This window comes from Halichoeres trimaculatus, unplaced genomic scaffold (genome assembly GCF_033239565.1).
Source record: "Halichoeres trimaculatus isolate MK-OKI-2021-1 unplaced genomic scaffold, fHalTri1.1 fHalTri1_scaffold_19, whole genome shotgun sequence".
NCBI lineage: Eukaryota > Metazoa > Chordata > Actinopteri > Labriformes > Labridae > Halichoeres > Halichoeres trimaculatus.
The window spans coordinates 13079111-13094777 of NW_027437197.1; the positions used below are offsets into that span (position 1 = coordinate 13079111).

The window sequence follows — 15667 nt, forward strand, 5'->3', positions numbered from 1 at the left end:
ATGGTTGGCAAGTGTTAGTCTCTGGCCATCCTGTAAACAGCTGGTGGTAATTGACAGTTGTGTTTAGGTAGAATATAAAACTCTTTTTTAAGTAACCAAGTCAAAGTCAATACTTAAAAAATGAATGAGTTGGGTCCCAAATTGGATTGTTGATTATCTCTTGGTGGAGTGGTTTGGAGGAAGCGTTATCATGTTTGCTCAGGTTCAGACAAGCCTCAGTAACTGGGCAGCAAAAGAAAGCAGTTAACAGATGAGCTAAGGAGTGTTAATGGGAAGATGCAGCAGAATGGCAATTAAACAGTTTCAAAGAAAACTGGCCGGCAATGCAATGGTGTCTTGGACTAAATCCAGTCAGAGAACATGGATTGTTGACAGTTGGAGGAAGTATAAGCTAGTATTAACTTCAAAAAGAACTCCTGCATCCTTTTCTCTTAACCCAAGCGGGCCACATTGCCAAGCTCATTATGAGAGATGTTGATGAGCAAGTTGGTTTTGGAGGAAGGTGCCATATGCTTTCTTGGCTAAGACTAAAGTATTGCACGCAAACGCTGCAGCTCGAAAATTAATCAAAGAAAGCATGATGTTTCATCAGCTGAGGCCCAAAGGAGACTTAGAAATGGTGGCAAGTTGCTGAAGAGTTGTGTCACCACAGACAAGCAACCTTTAACATAAAAATGTATGGACTTATTGAAGCCACTGTGTCCCTCTCATGCTAAATCATATCAGAAGTTATTTCAGGACACGTTCATTTAGATCAAGTTAGGACTATATTATGCTGTATGTATGTTTTATGTCTCATTAGTGCGTCCCTGTGGGCCATCAAAGTGAAGCATGGGCAGAGATCTATGAAAACAACCTTCAACAACTTTCCCATTATATCTGTGCCTAGTTATTGTAATGACACAGCGGCACCTCTCACATCAAAGTATAGGCTTTAGCTGAGAGAAAACAAGTTTTTTGCTCATACACAAAGGATGGCATGTGCACTTTGAAACGCTGAATGCAGTTCCAATACACATTATTATCTCTTTGTGTTGTTTGTTCTGAAAGAGACTAAGCAAAAATAAAAAGTGAAAGGTATTCTTCCTCAAGGGCTATAACATTTTTACACATCTCTGCACTATATATTCCAGTGGTGATTGCTCTAAGACAGCAAGGGCAGTGTCTCAGCGCTCTAACACAGTCAGAGGCTGAGTGTCTTCTGACTTCAACGGGGAAGCGTAGAGTGGGTTGATCTGGATGATCTGTCTGAGGCCGAATCCCTTTTTGATTGACAGTGAAATGAGCCAATCAGCAATCTTGAAGTATAACCCTCCACCGGAGCATCTTCTGTAGAGATGAGCTTCTCCTGTTCAAGCCTTGCACCTGCAACACAATGGGCCAAGGCCATTTAAGCAGTCTAGCTCTGCTGGCCATTGAGAGAACACTGGTAAAATCCGTGGAAAAAACACCCGGTTGGTGCGACAGGGTCACAGATCATTTCTTGAAAAGGAACAAAGGGTAGAATTTACGTTTAAATAAATAAACAAATTTATGATGTAGGCCAGAAAAAAATGAGCTTCCCCTCCTTGACTGACCAGCAGCCGCCACTGATATATACATAGGCCAGAAAAGGCCAAAAAATCACAGCAAAACACTGAGTAACTTCCATTTCTGCATCAACCTGTCCGAACAATCATACACCATCAATACACCTTTCAGTTCCCACACCATGCACAAAGACCCTGCCTGCACATATGTGAATATGTTTGAAAACATTTGTTTGTTTTAGCTGCAAGAAAAGGAAAGAGTTCTCATAATAGACAGCACAGCCCCATTAAGCTCTAACTGCTGGATTAATAAACCCTTACCATCTGTAAGGTAGAATGTTATCATTTCATTAAATTGATTTTAATTAACACCTTTTACACCGATAGTCAAATCTCTGAAATGTACCTTGCCCTGCTCTTTCTGAGGAGAGCCTTACATGGCTCTTTGCCATGATTCTTTGCTATGGCCAGACAATGAAAGTAATAAAATAATTTCTGTTTTGTCAACCAAAAAGTTTTTACTTTTTCCCATGTATTACAATATTGATGACAAAACAGTTAATTTACATGTTTTCCATGTCCAGACCACAGACTGTATATAGAGTGGACAGTGTGGCTCCGGCATTCATCATTATACGGTTTTGAAGCCGAAGTACCGCCGTCACAGGCGCAGCCATTGGCAGCCAGAGTCTGCTCAATAGAGACGATGAGGGATTCTGGGAGAATCTGAGTGGAGCTGGGTGACAAAAATAATAAATATTTTTTTTCTTTCGTGAGTCTAATCACTTCTTGACTCTGCCTCTTGACATATATTACAATCCCGGAAAAAATACACGAGAAAGGCAGCTGTTAATCATTTTTAAACGTTACGTAAAGCCTAGGTTTTAACCCTTTATAACTACTTACAATGAAACTTTTCAGAAAAATGAGGACTTGAATACAAGACAGCCAAATGTTATCTTCAAATCACCACAACAATCGGACGCAAGAAACATTTCTACGAGGAGTATCAATTTTTTTAAGTTTGACCACAGCCTATCTGGAATGGCTGGAAAGCCAGATTTTTTAACCTGTACTGCAGTCAGCCACCAGGGGGGAGCAGTTTTTGTGGAGACCTCACTTCGAACCAAGCAAGCGAACGTCCATTTTTTTTAGTCTATGGTACTATACACTGGAGAAAAATATTTATGTCAAGTTGAAACTGTTGGTTACTTGGATTCTTTTCACAGTGCAGGTTTTGATATAACTAACTAGTAAGCTTAACTTCCTATCCCTGCATCAAACGGACCATTTACAGTTCCTACACCACTATTTCCAAATGCTTCTATGCTTTTTAGGCACATACCCAACCAATCTTTGATTTATGTTTAATTTTGCAAATCCAACTTGGTTTAGCATAAATATCTCCAGCAGTTGTCACCTTTAATAGTTGCTGTAACACAGCTCAAGGTCAAACTCCCCTTTGTCAGACAAACAGCTCTATTGTCCTCACTGTAGTTCTTCATTTTCTCCAGCATGTCAGTAGTGCAGATAGCTGGGTGCACCATATTTCATTGGCTTCATTTATGATTATGGGGTAGACCTGGGGACAAGCGTGAATTAATGATGCATTGTGACTGTGAATCTGTCAGACATAAATCCAACACATGGTCGGGCACAGCTGGAAGACAGTGAGTTTGTCAGAGGAGAACCACAGCTGAGAGCTTTCAGTGAATGCCTTTAACAGTTGTGCGCCATGAAAAACAGGCATGCTGGCTAGAAACTAAAACTAAAAGGAGTCAGTCCCTCTCTTGTTAATGTTTTATTTCAACAGGAGCTCCTATCAAATGTGTGCCAGAAAACACATAAACCATTCTGCTGTCAATCAAACAAACGGATAAAAGCCTCAGAAAAATAAAAGAAAAAAAACGTATAGTCTTGCGCACCTGCCCACAGCTGCATAGTCCGTGTAGGCAAGGTCTGGAGCTAGATAGCAATTTATGACTGATGGGACTTCACATGTTTACAGAAATGCTTGCTTTTTAGCCTCTTCTTCTTTCATTATCATATCATCTCAAGTGCTTAGAATTTGATAATAATAGAATAATTTGTCAAGGTTGATATCTTAGTCTTATCTATTGCATTTAACATCTCTTTTGCTGCATAGTTAATTTTTGAGTAACCTGGTGTCCTCTCTTTACTTCTCTCCCTCTTAGGTCTTTCAATTGACTTCACTGCCAACAAGCTGTACTGGATAAGCTCAGCCAATGGCACTATCAACAGGTGCAATCTAGATGGCAGTGGGCTGGAAGTGCTGGAGACTCTAAAGGGGGAGTTAGTCAAAGGAACAGCTCTGGCCGTGATGGGTGAGTGGAGGTTGTCACAAGTGCATCCGATCACCATTGGGGATTAGTCAGAGAGTGTGGAGGGATTACGTGTTTAACCAGCTAAGTGGCTGCAGAATGAGGCTATTTATTCAGCCTTCGCAACATTTGTGCTTCACTTTGTGTGAAGGAGCAGGGGCATTAGATAATTAAATCACAGTGAAGCAGTGATTGATGATTTATTTTCTCACTCCTTTTCCTATGAAGTGGGTATTCATTGTGTGTTGATCAAAGATTCTTTGCTAAGCCCTGAGTTCATTGGTTTTTGAGCATAAACATAAATAAGACATTGTGTTTTGCATTATGTAAAGACATATAGGTCACACAGTAATAGCCCCAAGCTCGGCTTTGGTACTTGTTTTACTGAGATATATTCAATGAGATTCAAAATAAGACATCAGCTGATTTCACATGTTGGAAGGTATTTGACCCTATTTTCAATTGTGTTTTGGGTGGATAAACAATACTTCAAATTATGGCTTGTAACCGGGAAAAAGATGCTTAATTTATTGATGTGCTTTTATCAGAATAAAACAAAGCTGGTGAACATGTGAGAGCCACATGAAGCAGGATTATGCACAATGCGATCCAATTACACATCCTGCAGTTCACAGAATGAAATCTAGTTTATGGTCTAATAACAAGCTTTGAGCTGTACCTAAATACTTGAAATAGATGGAAATGAAAATTCCAATTCCCTCATTTTTTTAAGCAACTAATCTGAATCAGAATTTTAAATGGTCTCACTCCACTCTGCAACAATCTTGACAATTTGGGAAGCTTCCCAGTGAGCTATGTGAATAATTTCCCTTGCCAAGTCTGGTAATGAGAAAGGAACAAACATAGCAAACAGAGCATGGTTGGTTGCATGTGTGTGTGTGTGTGTGTGTGTGTGTGTGTGTGTGTGTGTGTGTGTGTGTGTGTGTGTGTGTGTGTGTGTGTGTGTGTGTGTGTTTGTGAAACGAAGTGATATTTTTATTTTTCAATGAAAAATAAAATCCAGAGTGTTGTCAGGCTGATACTTTGTATTGGTGAAGCATGTTATTAATCACTGCAGGACTTGGATTGCTGTGTGGCGTGTATTTTATCAGCATGTGCTGAGAGTATTAATTACAGTTTTGCTGAAGAACACTGTCATAGCATGTATAAAACCCTGTTGCCTTTCTGCAACAAAAGCCATCTTTATTTCTGTTCACTTGCATTTTTCAAGACTCTGACTATGGAGTCTACTGTATGAACGACGAGACTTCATTACTGCCTCACAAATGGGAGATAGAACTCAAGGTGACAAAGACTAATGGCTTAGTTCCTACGCAGTAGCAGGTACAGCAAAACGGTGAAATTATGTTTGTGAGCCTCCATCAATCACAATTAATGACATTTTGTTATGTTAGGGGATTGTTTTGAATGGTAGAATGAACAGCCTTGTACTATATTATTATTGCACTCTGTTAAATAGAGCAATTTCACAGTCTTTCAACAGTAACTTTTTCTCATTGTATTGAATTACTTTTTCATAGGGGAAAACAGAAGAGTGCATCTCTGTGTTTACATTAATAGACTCATGCAGGGTTTAAATTATTTTTGAAGAAGTTGGAGAACTTATTTAATAAGATATTGCAGCTCATAAATTGTCAAGGTACAAGACCTTATCAGCAGCTCTGTGACATGAAGGCTGCCAAAGATGTATAGAAATATTAGCAGAGCCCCTCAATGAACTCATGGTTATTCAGCATCGGAACGCAGCATCATTGCAATTTTCCATCTGGTACAGTCATCTTTTTTCACACATTGCCAAAAATGTTTAAGTAGCAAATGAATTAGAACCCATGACTTTTAAGCTAAAGATGATGTGTGGTAAGGCCATAATGCTGCCTTGGTATCTTGTCGACACCAAAAGTGCCAACATCTAGGTTCAACCAAAACTTGTCCCTTAGGGGTAGTCTGAAAAAATAACATTGTGCCTGAGAGTAAATGGTCATGTACTTAAGTAGCGCAGCCCGTCTTCTAAGTTTGGTGTGCATATGCTTTGATTGTTGTGATAACAAATTTATTTCCTTATACTTTAAAGGGATGTTTTTGCTTGCTGGGGAAAGAGTGATTCTAACCTGCTTTTCCCATTCTAACAATATGGTTTTTCTGATTATTTAATATGCAAACAGCTTCGCCAAGAAAATAGGTTAGCTTTAATCAAGAGAGTTTATGCAACTTGTGCCCTCATCTTCAGTGTTCAATCAGTCAATTAATCAAACAGCATTAATCTCACAATGGTATTTTTTTCCTTTTGTTTAATGATAGCTTTACTGAACTGCCTGCTGGAAAATTTCATTTGAAACTGTTCCATGAAAGTTGGATGAAACATGCTTTCACTTATTGACCGGTGAAATTAATTACGAGTGTTATTGATCAAAGTGACAGTTTATTTCATCAGCATTCTGTAGTGTGCCAGAGGAAACATGTTGTGTTTCATTTTACTGTTTCAGTTTGTGAGCATGCCTTAGTGATTGTTTCTTGCCAGTGTTGGAAATATGTAATGAAGGCACTGTTGGTGACACAAGGTCGATCCACACACATCCTAAGGCTCTGTAATTATTACAACGGTTTGAGAGGAAGGTGAGGGCTTCTATTTAGAAGAGGTGGGTGATCCATCAGCCTAGTGCCTGGAATCTAACCAACGGTTAGAGTGGAAATTGAATATGATGTGCCACAAGCAAGCAATCACAGCTAGCCAGCGGTCCCCACGGCATTAAATTAACACAGGGTACAAAGCTAATCTGGGCTAGCATGCCCTACAGGGTCAAATGTTTTGTAAACCATGTGTAGACTGTCATTCTCTCTTGTGGGAATTTGTCTGATTTGTAGAAATGAGTTTTACGTTCCCTTTAGGGGCAACATTGAGCCTGAAGCTGTTAATGGAAGTTGGGATTGTTTCTGTGTCTTTAAGGGTCACGTAAATGAAATACATCCCACCCATAAGACTGCCAGTGGTTGAAACCTTAATGGGAAACGATTTGGTGGGGTTAATTTGTAAATGGCATTTTAATGTTTTTCCTACTGAAATCATCTCAACAAACTGACCTAGCTACCTTTCTTCTGTGTTGCTTTAACACTTATTATCACTTATTACACACCTTTGCTTGGATGGGCTGTCTTAGTGTAAACAGAACACAACCAGTGCCTTTTGATATGTGTTTGCATTGTTACAGAAGAGTAATTCCATTTAAATGCTTCTTCAACATTTGCCCCTTTTATTTTTTATTTTTTTTCTCGCTGAGTAACTTTGTCTTGAACTTTAAACAACTCTTATTTAACAGCACTGTGTATGGATATTAGTTTGACTTTTGAAATGCACGTCTTCTCAGTGAAATTGTCCTTTTTCATGGCAATCCACCCTTAAAAAGTGAACAAAATTTAGTGCAGCTTCAGCCCTTGAGACAGTCTGTTTTGAAGCGAGAGGAGCCACCTGACTTTTTCGAACTTTGCTCTTCAGTGGGATTTCAAAATTGAGAGCCGGTCACATTTCTAGAGCCTGTGGCAGACAGCCTGGACTTTGCCTTGCTTATTTCTGCTGAGGGCAGACATTGAGGTTCAAGGATGGTTTTTGTGATGACAGTGAGTGCTTGGGTCAGGAGCCCAATTTCCATGTCCCTCTACACATGCAAAGGACACTTAACGCTTAAGACTTGTGCTAATATCAGGAAGACAGTTGAAGCCTTGTAGGTTCACTGTCACCCAGAACCAGGCAGGCCACTTACTCTGTTAGGTGTATACAAAAATAATAACACATCATCAAAAGTTAAAAGTGTTTGCGTTTGACTCAAATGTGAAGGACAATCTGTACCTCACTGTGTCTTCTTGAGGTTAGAGGTTCTGCATCAGGGTCTTTTACAGCTTTTAAAGAAGATTACCTCCTCCCCCTCCTTAATTTAAGGAGTTCATGGAAGCACCTTTACTGGTGTAAAAACCTTTCCAGATATCAGAGAAGACGTGGTTTCAGACTGCAAAAGTCATGCATCTTTATCACTGGTGGGCAGAGCAAGGAACAGGGGAACCCTCTCTTTAATCTCAGATCATCACAGGGAATGTTTGATTCAGTTACAGGCTTCGTGACATTGAAGAGCCAGCCTTTTACTGATTCTTACTTCCACTGATGTTTCCAGGTGGCAAACTGTGGTGGGCAGATGAGGAATCAGCACAGCTGGGAACAGTCACCAAGAGAGATGGGAGGAATCTTGTGGTCCTGAGAAACAAGACTGCTGGAGTAGTTCATATGAAGGTGTACGACAGGGATGGTCAGAAAGGTAAGTGGGATCATACATGTTCAAGAAAAATGCACAGAAATGCATTCTTTGGTGTTTTATTGCTTTCACTTATGCTTGTTATGCTTAACATTCAGGAAGAAATCCATGCCAGATAAACAATGGAGGGTGCTCACAGCTCTGCTTCCCCACTTCTGAGAACACTCGTAGCTGCTCCTGCACTGTCGGCTACAACTTGCGTAGTGACCGCATGTCTTGTGAAGGTACGTTTCCCAAAATGTACACTGAGGATGCCACTGTGTTCTAGACAACAGTTTAACAGTGTCCATGCATATATGTTAAGAAGCTGTGATCAATTTATGCACACATAAACATGCCAACAATTACAATTGCTTTTTTCATATGTTAAGTGTTTCATTCGCTTTCGAATGATGCGCTTCTAGCGGTAGCAGCAAAGTTTGGCAGCTCTCTGTTATTACTCTGCTTTTTTAGCTATATTTTTATCTTTAATTGTTTCTTTTGCTAATTTTTGCTCAATACTGGACTTTTTTGACAACAACTCATGGATATGTCTGCTGGAAGGAGAGTTTATTCAAGAGAGGAGCTTCTTGCATTACGATGGAGCAAATCTGGAGGACATCACCCTATTCCTGCTGAGATAAAGAAGCCTTTCCGAGGATGTCGTGCTGGTGCAAAGTTAAAGGCCAGGAGATGGAGATACAAGCCCTTTCTTCCTTCAGTCATCATGGGGAATGTCAACTCTCTGCCCAACAAAAAGGATGAACTAGAGATACTGGTGAAGACACAAAATGTATACCGTGAGTGCAGCCTCATGTGCTTTACTGAGACCTGGTTGAATCAAAACATCTCTGATTCCTGTGTGGATATCCCTGGCTTCACGCTGATACGTCTGGACAGAGACACCAAAGCTAGTGGCAAGTCAAAAGGTGGAGGACTGGTTTTATACATCAATCAGAGATGGTGTAATCCTGATCATACTACAGTCAAGGTGAAGATGTGTTCTCCGGACATTGAACTGTTGGCAGTTGGGATGAGGCCATATTACCTTCCCAGAGAATTCAGTCATATAATAACAATCCTCGTGTACATTCCACCCAAAGCAACTGCTGAAGTTCCATGTGATGTTATCCAAGAAACTGTTGCCAGGCTACAGACTCAACATCCTGAGGCTCTCATAATAATATCTGGAGACTTTAACCATGTTAGCCTCTCCTCTCATCTCACTGGATTTAAACAGTTTGTTAATTGCCCAACCAGAGTGAACAGAACACTTGATCTTCTATATGCCAACGTCAAAGATGCATACAGTGCCACTGCATTACCACCACTGGGCAGGTCGGATCACAATCTGGTTTTACTTCAGTCTTGTTACAGACCCTGCGTATTGAGGCAGCATGCAACTACCGTAACAGTTAGAAAATGGACACCTGAGGCCAGTGAGGCTCTGAGAGACTGCTTTGAGTGCACAGACTGGAATGTATTGTTAGAAACAGATGAAAATAGTATAGATATTGATAAACAGGTTGACTGTTTTACTGAATACATCAACTTCTGTAAAGACAATATCATACCATCAAAGACTGTACTCCGTTTCCCCAATAACAAACCCTGGATCACAAGTGACATCAAGGATATCCTCAATCAGAAAAAGGAAGCCTTTAGAGATGGCGACAAAGAACGGCTCAAACTGGTGCAAAAAGTGCTGAAGAGGAGATTAAGGGAGGCTAAGGTGAAATATAAAAAGAAAATTGAGAGACAACTACAAAATAATAACATGCGGGAGGTGTGGAGAGGAATCAACAACATCTCTGGATATAACACAAAGACAAGGCAGCCAATTGTGGGTGATGTTGAACGTGCTAATGAATTCAACCAGTTCTTCAACAAGTTTGACACAGCGACCACTTCCTCTTCTACTGCTGCTCCTTCTACACATCTGTGTCTCTCCACCACTCCTGCTACATCCCCTCTTACACCTGTGCCTCTTCAACCGTCACCGTCTGTCACAGCTTTAGGAGTGAGGTTAGAGTTAGGAAGACTGTGCCCAGGGAAGGCTGCTGGTCCAGATGGTGTGTGTCCAAGACTGCTTAAGGACTGTGCTGCCCAATTGTGTGAACCCCTTCAGAGGATCTTCAACCTGAGTCTACAGTTGGGTCAGGTCCCGGCTCTGTGGAAAACATCTTGTATTGTGCCGGTACCAAAACTCAAATGCCCAGCTGAACTCAACGACTACAGACCAGTTGCCCTCACCTCACATGTTATGAAAACCTTTGAGAGGCTGCTTTTACGTCTGTTGAGACTTGAGGTCAAAGACACACTAGAACCTCTGCAGTTTGCATATAGAAATCATATTGGAGTGGATGATGCAGTTACATACATGCTCCACCGTGCCCTGTGCTATCTAGAAGAACCTGGCACCTATGTAAGAATTATGTTCTTTGATTTTTCAAGTGCATTTAACACCATCCAGCCCATGATATTGAGAGATAAGCTCAAAGACATAGGAGTGAACCCATCCTTTGTCTCCTGGATCACAGACTATCTCACAGAGAGGCCACAGTTTGTCAGGTTGGGAAACTGCGTCTCTGGGACGGTCATGAGCAGCACGGGGGCTCCACAAGGAACTGTTCTGGCTCCATTCCTATTCACACTTTATACTGCAGACTTCAAATACAACTCTGAGTCCTGCCACATCCAAAAATACTCCGATGACACTGCTATTGTGGCGTGTATCCAAAATGGACAGGAATCTGAATACAGGGATCTGATAAAAGCTTTCTGTGACTGGAGTCATAGAAATTGTCTCCTACTGAACACCTCAAAAACAAAGGAAATGATTGTGGATTTCCGAAAGTCTGGGCTCTGCCATCAGCCAGTTAACATCCATGGGGTGGACGTGGAGGTGGTGCCAACCTACAAATATCTTGGTGTACATCTGGACAACAAGTTGGACTGGTCCCTTAATACAGATGCACTCTTTAAGAAGGGGCAGAGCCGTCTCTTTTTCTTAAGGAAGCTCAGATCAATTGATGTCTGTGGAAAGCTGCTGCAGATGTTTTATCAGTCCGTGGTAGCCAGTGCTTTGTTTTATGGTGCAGTCTGCTGGGGAAATAGTTTAAAGCAGAAGGACAAGAGGCGACTGGAAAAACTGGTGAAGAGAGCTAGCTCTGTGGTTGGATCCACTTTGGACTCACTGGAGGCTGTGGTGGAAAGGTATACACAGAAGAAAGTGGAGGCCATCATCCGTCACTCTGATCACCCACTCCACAACATCATAGTCCAGAGGATCAGCAGCAGGGGACGCCTTACCTCTGTGCGCTGCAGGACCGAGAGGTTCCGAAGATCATTCCTCCCTGCAGCCATCAGAGTGTACAATTCTCTGCTTGGAAGAGTGCCCAAACAACTTGAATTTCCCTCCGGGGATTAATAAAGTATGACTTATCTTATCTTATCTTATCTTATATACTTTTTTCTATTTTTCAGGGGTTGACTCATTTCTGATGTATTCCATTCATGAGGGGATCCGGGGAATTGCACTTGATCCAAATGACAATAGTGAAGCACTCATGCCCATTACGGGGACCCTCTTTGCTGTGGGAGTTGATTTTCATGCAGGTATGTTACTATGCAACACAAGCTGAGTGTTATTCTTGGTTAAACTTCTTGACTCTACATTATTCAGCCACTGTTATGTGATTTTGAAAAAAGTGAATACAGTTTGCTCACATTGAAAGGGAAGCTGGCTGGTGGACTCGACAGTAACATTATCCGGGGGTTGGGGCTCCAATTGACCAATCAAAAATTAATTCACTCAACTCGTATTTACATACAGTAGTACCAAATTCAATTTTACTACTCAATCTTATCCTATATTAATCCACCATAAGCAGCGCAAACTTCCCTTTAAGAAGCTGAAATGTCCAGCAGAAGCAGACTGCTGCAAGTCGTGGAGAAGTGATAGAGGGAGATGCAGAAAGAGGAGGTGAACAGAAATAGACAACAACATCAGCTTTGATAAATTTATGGTTTAAGTGCCAATGGTAATGCTCAAGGTCTGTGTACCACCTCTTGGAATTGAAAATTGTAAATGGAGTCCTACTTATGTAACACTTTTCTAGTCTTTCTGACTACAGAAAGCACTTTGCACCGATAGCCACATTCACCCATTCACACTACATTCGCACACTACTGGCAGATGGTACAGCAAGGTAGCATCAGTGGCCCTATTTCTACACGTTCACACACCACTGAACAACAGCAGGAGCAATTTGGGGTTCAGTGTCTCGCCCAAGGGAAGCTGGGCTCAAACCCCTGGCTATCAGACTGAAAGGCATCCTACTAACACTGAGCTACAGCTGCACCAAATTAAATAACAAAAGATTGATCTCAGTATGAACTCTGGATGTAGAATAAGGTGTAAACCTCATCAGGTCAAGCTGATATTTAAAGTGATTTTATTGTCCAACACAAGGCTCTACTGTGACCTCACACTTTGTTTGGAAAGATGCATAAACACTTAGTCAACAAGGTTGATGAAAGTTGTACCACAACTCATAGCACATCTATTACTGTGTTTAATTATACACACATATGGATGTGAATACATCTTAAATGACAGTCATTGGCTTTCAATAATGGAAGAAGAATAATGTATTTTTACTGAGAATACTTAAGCATATTACAGCATGTCTATAAACGTTTGCTTTTTGGGCTTTTTTGGTGTTATATCATATATACTTTGTTGGAACATGATTCAGAAAAGCACCCTAAAGCTCCCAGCATTCTTGATAAAAATCCTACATACGTTTTCTACTGCAAATGCTATGAATGTAATGGAGGATAGCATTCCATGTGTGTAATAGGTTTCTACTGAAGAATGATAGCAAAAGCCATGTAGGGGAAAGGAAGATAATATTTGCACACACAAATAGGAACAAAAAGATACAGAATTTCTACATGTGGTGATGCAGTAACAGCCAGACTGGTTTATAGAAAAACAGGACGCAGTGGCAGAATAATTCCATGCATATTGTGTTACAGTTATGTAACAGGCATGTTTAAGTCCTGTACTTCCCTGAGCATGTCTGGTTGCTCTTTAGACAAGTAGTTGTCATGAGTCAGTCTATTATATTATCTTCTTATCAGCCCTATCTTACTACCAAGAGATCCTGAAACCTGATTCCCTTTTGAGTGACTTTAAAGGTTGATAGCAATCTTAATGTGAGACTACAGCCTCAGCCAAAAAAAGTAATTAAGCTTCGCTTGAGCCAAAATTAGACATGGCCGGAGTGGAGCAAGATTGCCCATCGTCCCCCCCTTTATTGCTTTATGCAGGTGAACATGCAAATGCATTACTAAGCCCGTCCCAGAGCAGTAGCTGATACCTCACGCAGATCATTTACATGTCATTACAGAAGCCGGGCTGCCAGAGCAGAACAGATGAAAGCCCTACAGCTGTGTTCTGTCTTATGTGAGCTGTGTCTTAACAGAGTGTGAAGGAAGCAGGAACAACAAAGTGCAAATAAACATAACACCACCTAACCTCCTAACAACCTGCACAGAGCAGAGTTGACAGGCATGCACTAAGATGCACTTGAAGACTGCTCCATAAATAAATTATGTACTATTTTATATACCTTTGTAATATGGCTATAAAATCAGACAGGGTCTATAACGCTTTTACCCACAGCATGTTTTGCACAAGGCAATATACTGCCCAGTAAAATTTGGCCGACAGTTGCCTTTCCTGTTCAGGCACAGAATGTCAACAAAGAGCTGTGGATGAACCGTGTGGGTATTTCCGCCATCATACTTTATGGTCCCACACAACATTTGGTGAAATGGTCCATAGTGCAGTAAAATGTGGTTTCATGAGCTGCTTTGTTTGAGGACGTAAATACTGCAGCAGCTGCATTCATCATCACATTTTCTCTTGTCATTAACTACTTTGTATGTCTTGCAGGAAATGACACCGTTTACTGGACAGACATGGGCCTTAACAGAATATCAAGGGCCAAACGTGATCAGACCTGGAGGGAGGATGTCATTACCACCGGTATCAGCCGAGTGGAAGGAATTGCTGTGGACTGGATTGCTGGTCAGTATAACATTACTAAAAGAGCTTGATTCGTCTTAAGATGACAGAAAGTAAATAGATAATTTTTTGTTTTTGTTTTTTTGTTTTTTTTTATATACCATTTGGTATCCACCACATTGAATTATCACAGATGCATTGGCCAGATCAGTTACTATATGTGTGTTCATATTGCGATCTTTCCTGGCATCTCATGCCCAGGAGGACAAATAAACCTCTGCTATATTTACACGCCTTGTTATTGCTTTTTTTCTGCACAGGGAATCTCTATTGGACAGACCATGGTTTCAATCTAATAGAAATCTCCCGTCTAAATGGTGCATACCGCTCTGTGGTCATATCTGATGGACTAGATCAGCCTAGGGCCATCGCAGTACATCCACAGAAAGGGTACGACATGGATTCTTCTTCTTCTTCTGTTCTTTTATGTCTTTGTCTTCAGTTTTGTAGCACAGCAATGCTTTGTGGTTTCATGAATCATTTATTTTAAATGGGGGCCAAAAGCGTACCTTGAGAAACAATTGACAGGTAGTAAGCCACTTGTGCTGTGTTAAAGGATACAAGAAAATACATTTTTTTCCTTGTGAATTTTTAGTATTATGGTTTGTAATTCAACAAGTTTGACCAACATACAAAGTGTATTGCTTTGCGATTGCCTCTTTTACTTGGCAGGTATCTCTTTTGGACTGAATGGGGTCAGAACCCTTGTATTGGCCGATCCCGTTTGGATGGTTCAGACCAGGTTACTTTAGTAAACTCGGGCATCATGTGGCCAAATGGAATATCCATAGACTATGAGGTAGAGTTTCAAACACAAAAAGAAACACAATCACCAGCACACTCTTCTTCTGCTCCATTTCTATATACTGTACTTCCTATCTCATCTCTCTGTGGCTGAAATATGATTTTGCCTAAGAGGTTCAGTTAGTGATGTGCATTTTTTAAATTACTTTGCAGGAAAATACATTATACTGGTGCGACTCGCGCACAGATAAGATCGAGAGGATCAACCTTGAGACAGGTGAGAGCCGGGAGATTGTACTGTCAGTGGCCAACGTAGACCTGTTCTCCGTGGCTGTGTTTGGGCCTTACATCTACTGGTCTGACAGGTAATTTATTATTTTCACACACATGCACCGGTCTACAAAGCCTGTAATCATAACCTCATAATAACCCTTACCTTCAGAGGTCTCATAGGAAAATATTAAGAACAGCAATTTCTCACTGTGGGGGTCACTGCCTATTTATTTTGAATTCCCAAGGCTTAGTTCAGTGTCATCAGCAAGGGAAGTCCTCCCTTACCCTTCTGTAAAACCTGGCACATAGTTTGATTTAATCAAGCCTTTTTTTACACCATTGAGTTTTGTAGTTTACATTTTTCTGTCACGTGTTTGTTGTGAA

The 15667-nt window shown here is 40.8% G+C and overlaps 1 protein-coding gene across 1 annotated transcript in view; it reads left to right on the forward strand.

The window, feature by feature from the left end:
- Window positions 1–15667, forward strand: part of lrp1bb (low density lipoprotein receptor-related protein 1Bb) — a 255210-nt gene that overhangs the window by 172108 nt on the left and 67435 nt on the right. The window contains exons 33-40 of the mRNA XM_074695293.1: window positions 3725–3874; window positions 8053–8193; window positions 8289–8414; window positions 11656–11787; window positions 14135–14269; window positions 14527–14656; window positions 14939–15065; window positions 15224–15375. Of these exons, the coding sequence (XP_074551394.1) occupies window positions 3725–3874; window positions 8053–8193; window positions 8289–8414; window positions 11656–11787; window positions 14135–14269; window positions 14527–14656; window positions 14939–15065; window positions 15224–15375 (1093 nt within the window). The remainder of the gene's footprint in view (window positions 1–3724; window positions 3875–8052; window positions 8194–8288; window positions 8415–11655; window positions 11788–14134; window positions 14270–14526; window positions 14657–14938; window positions 15066–15223; window positions 15376–15667) is intronic.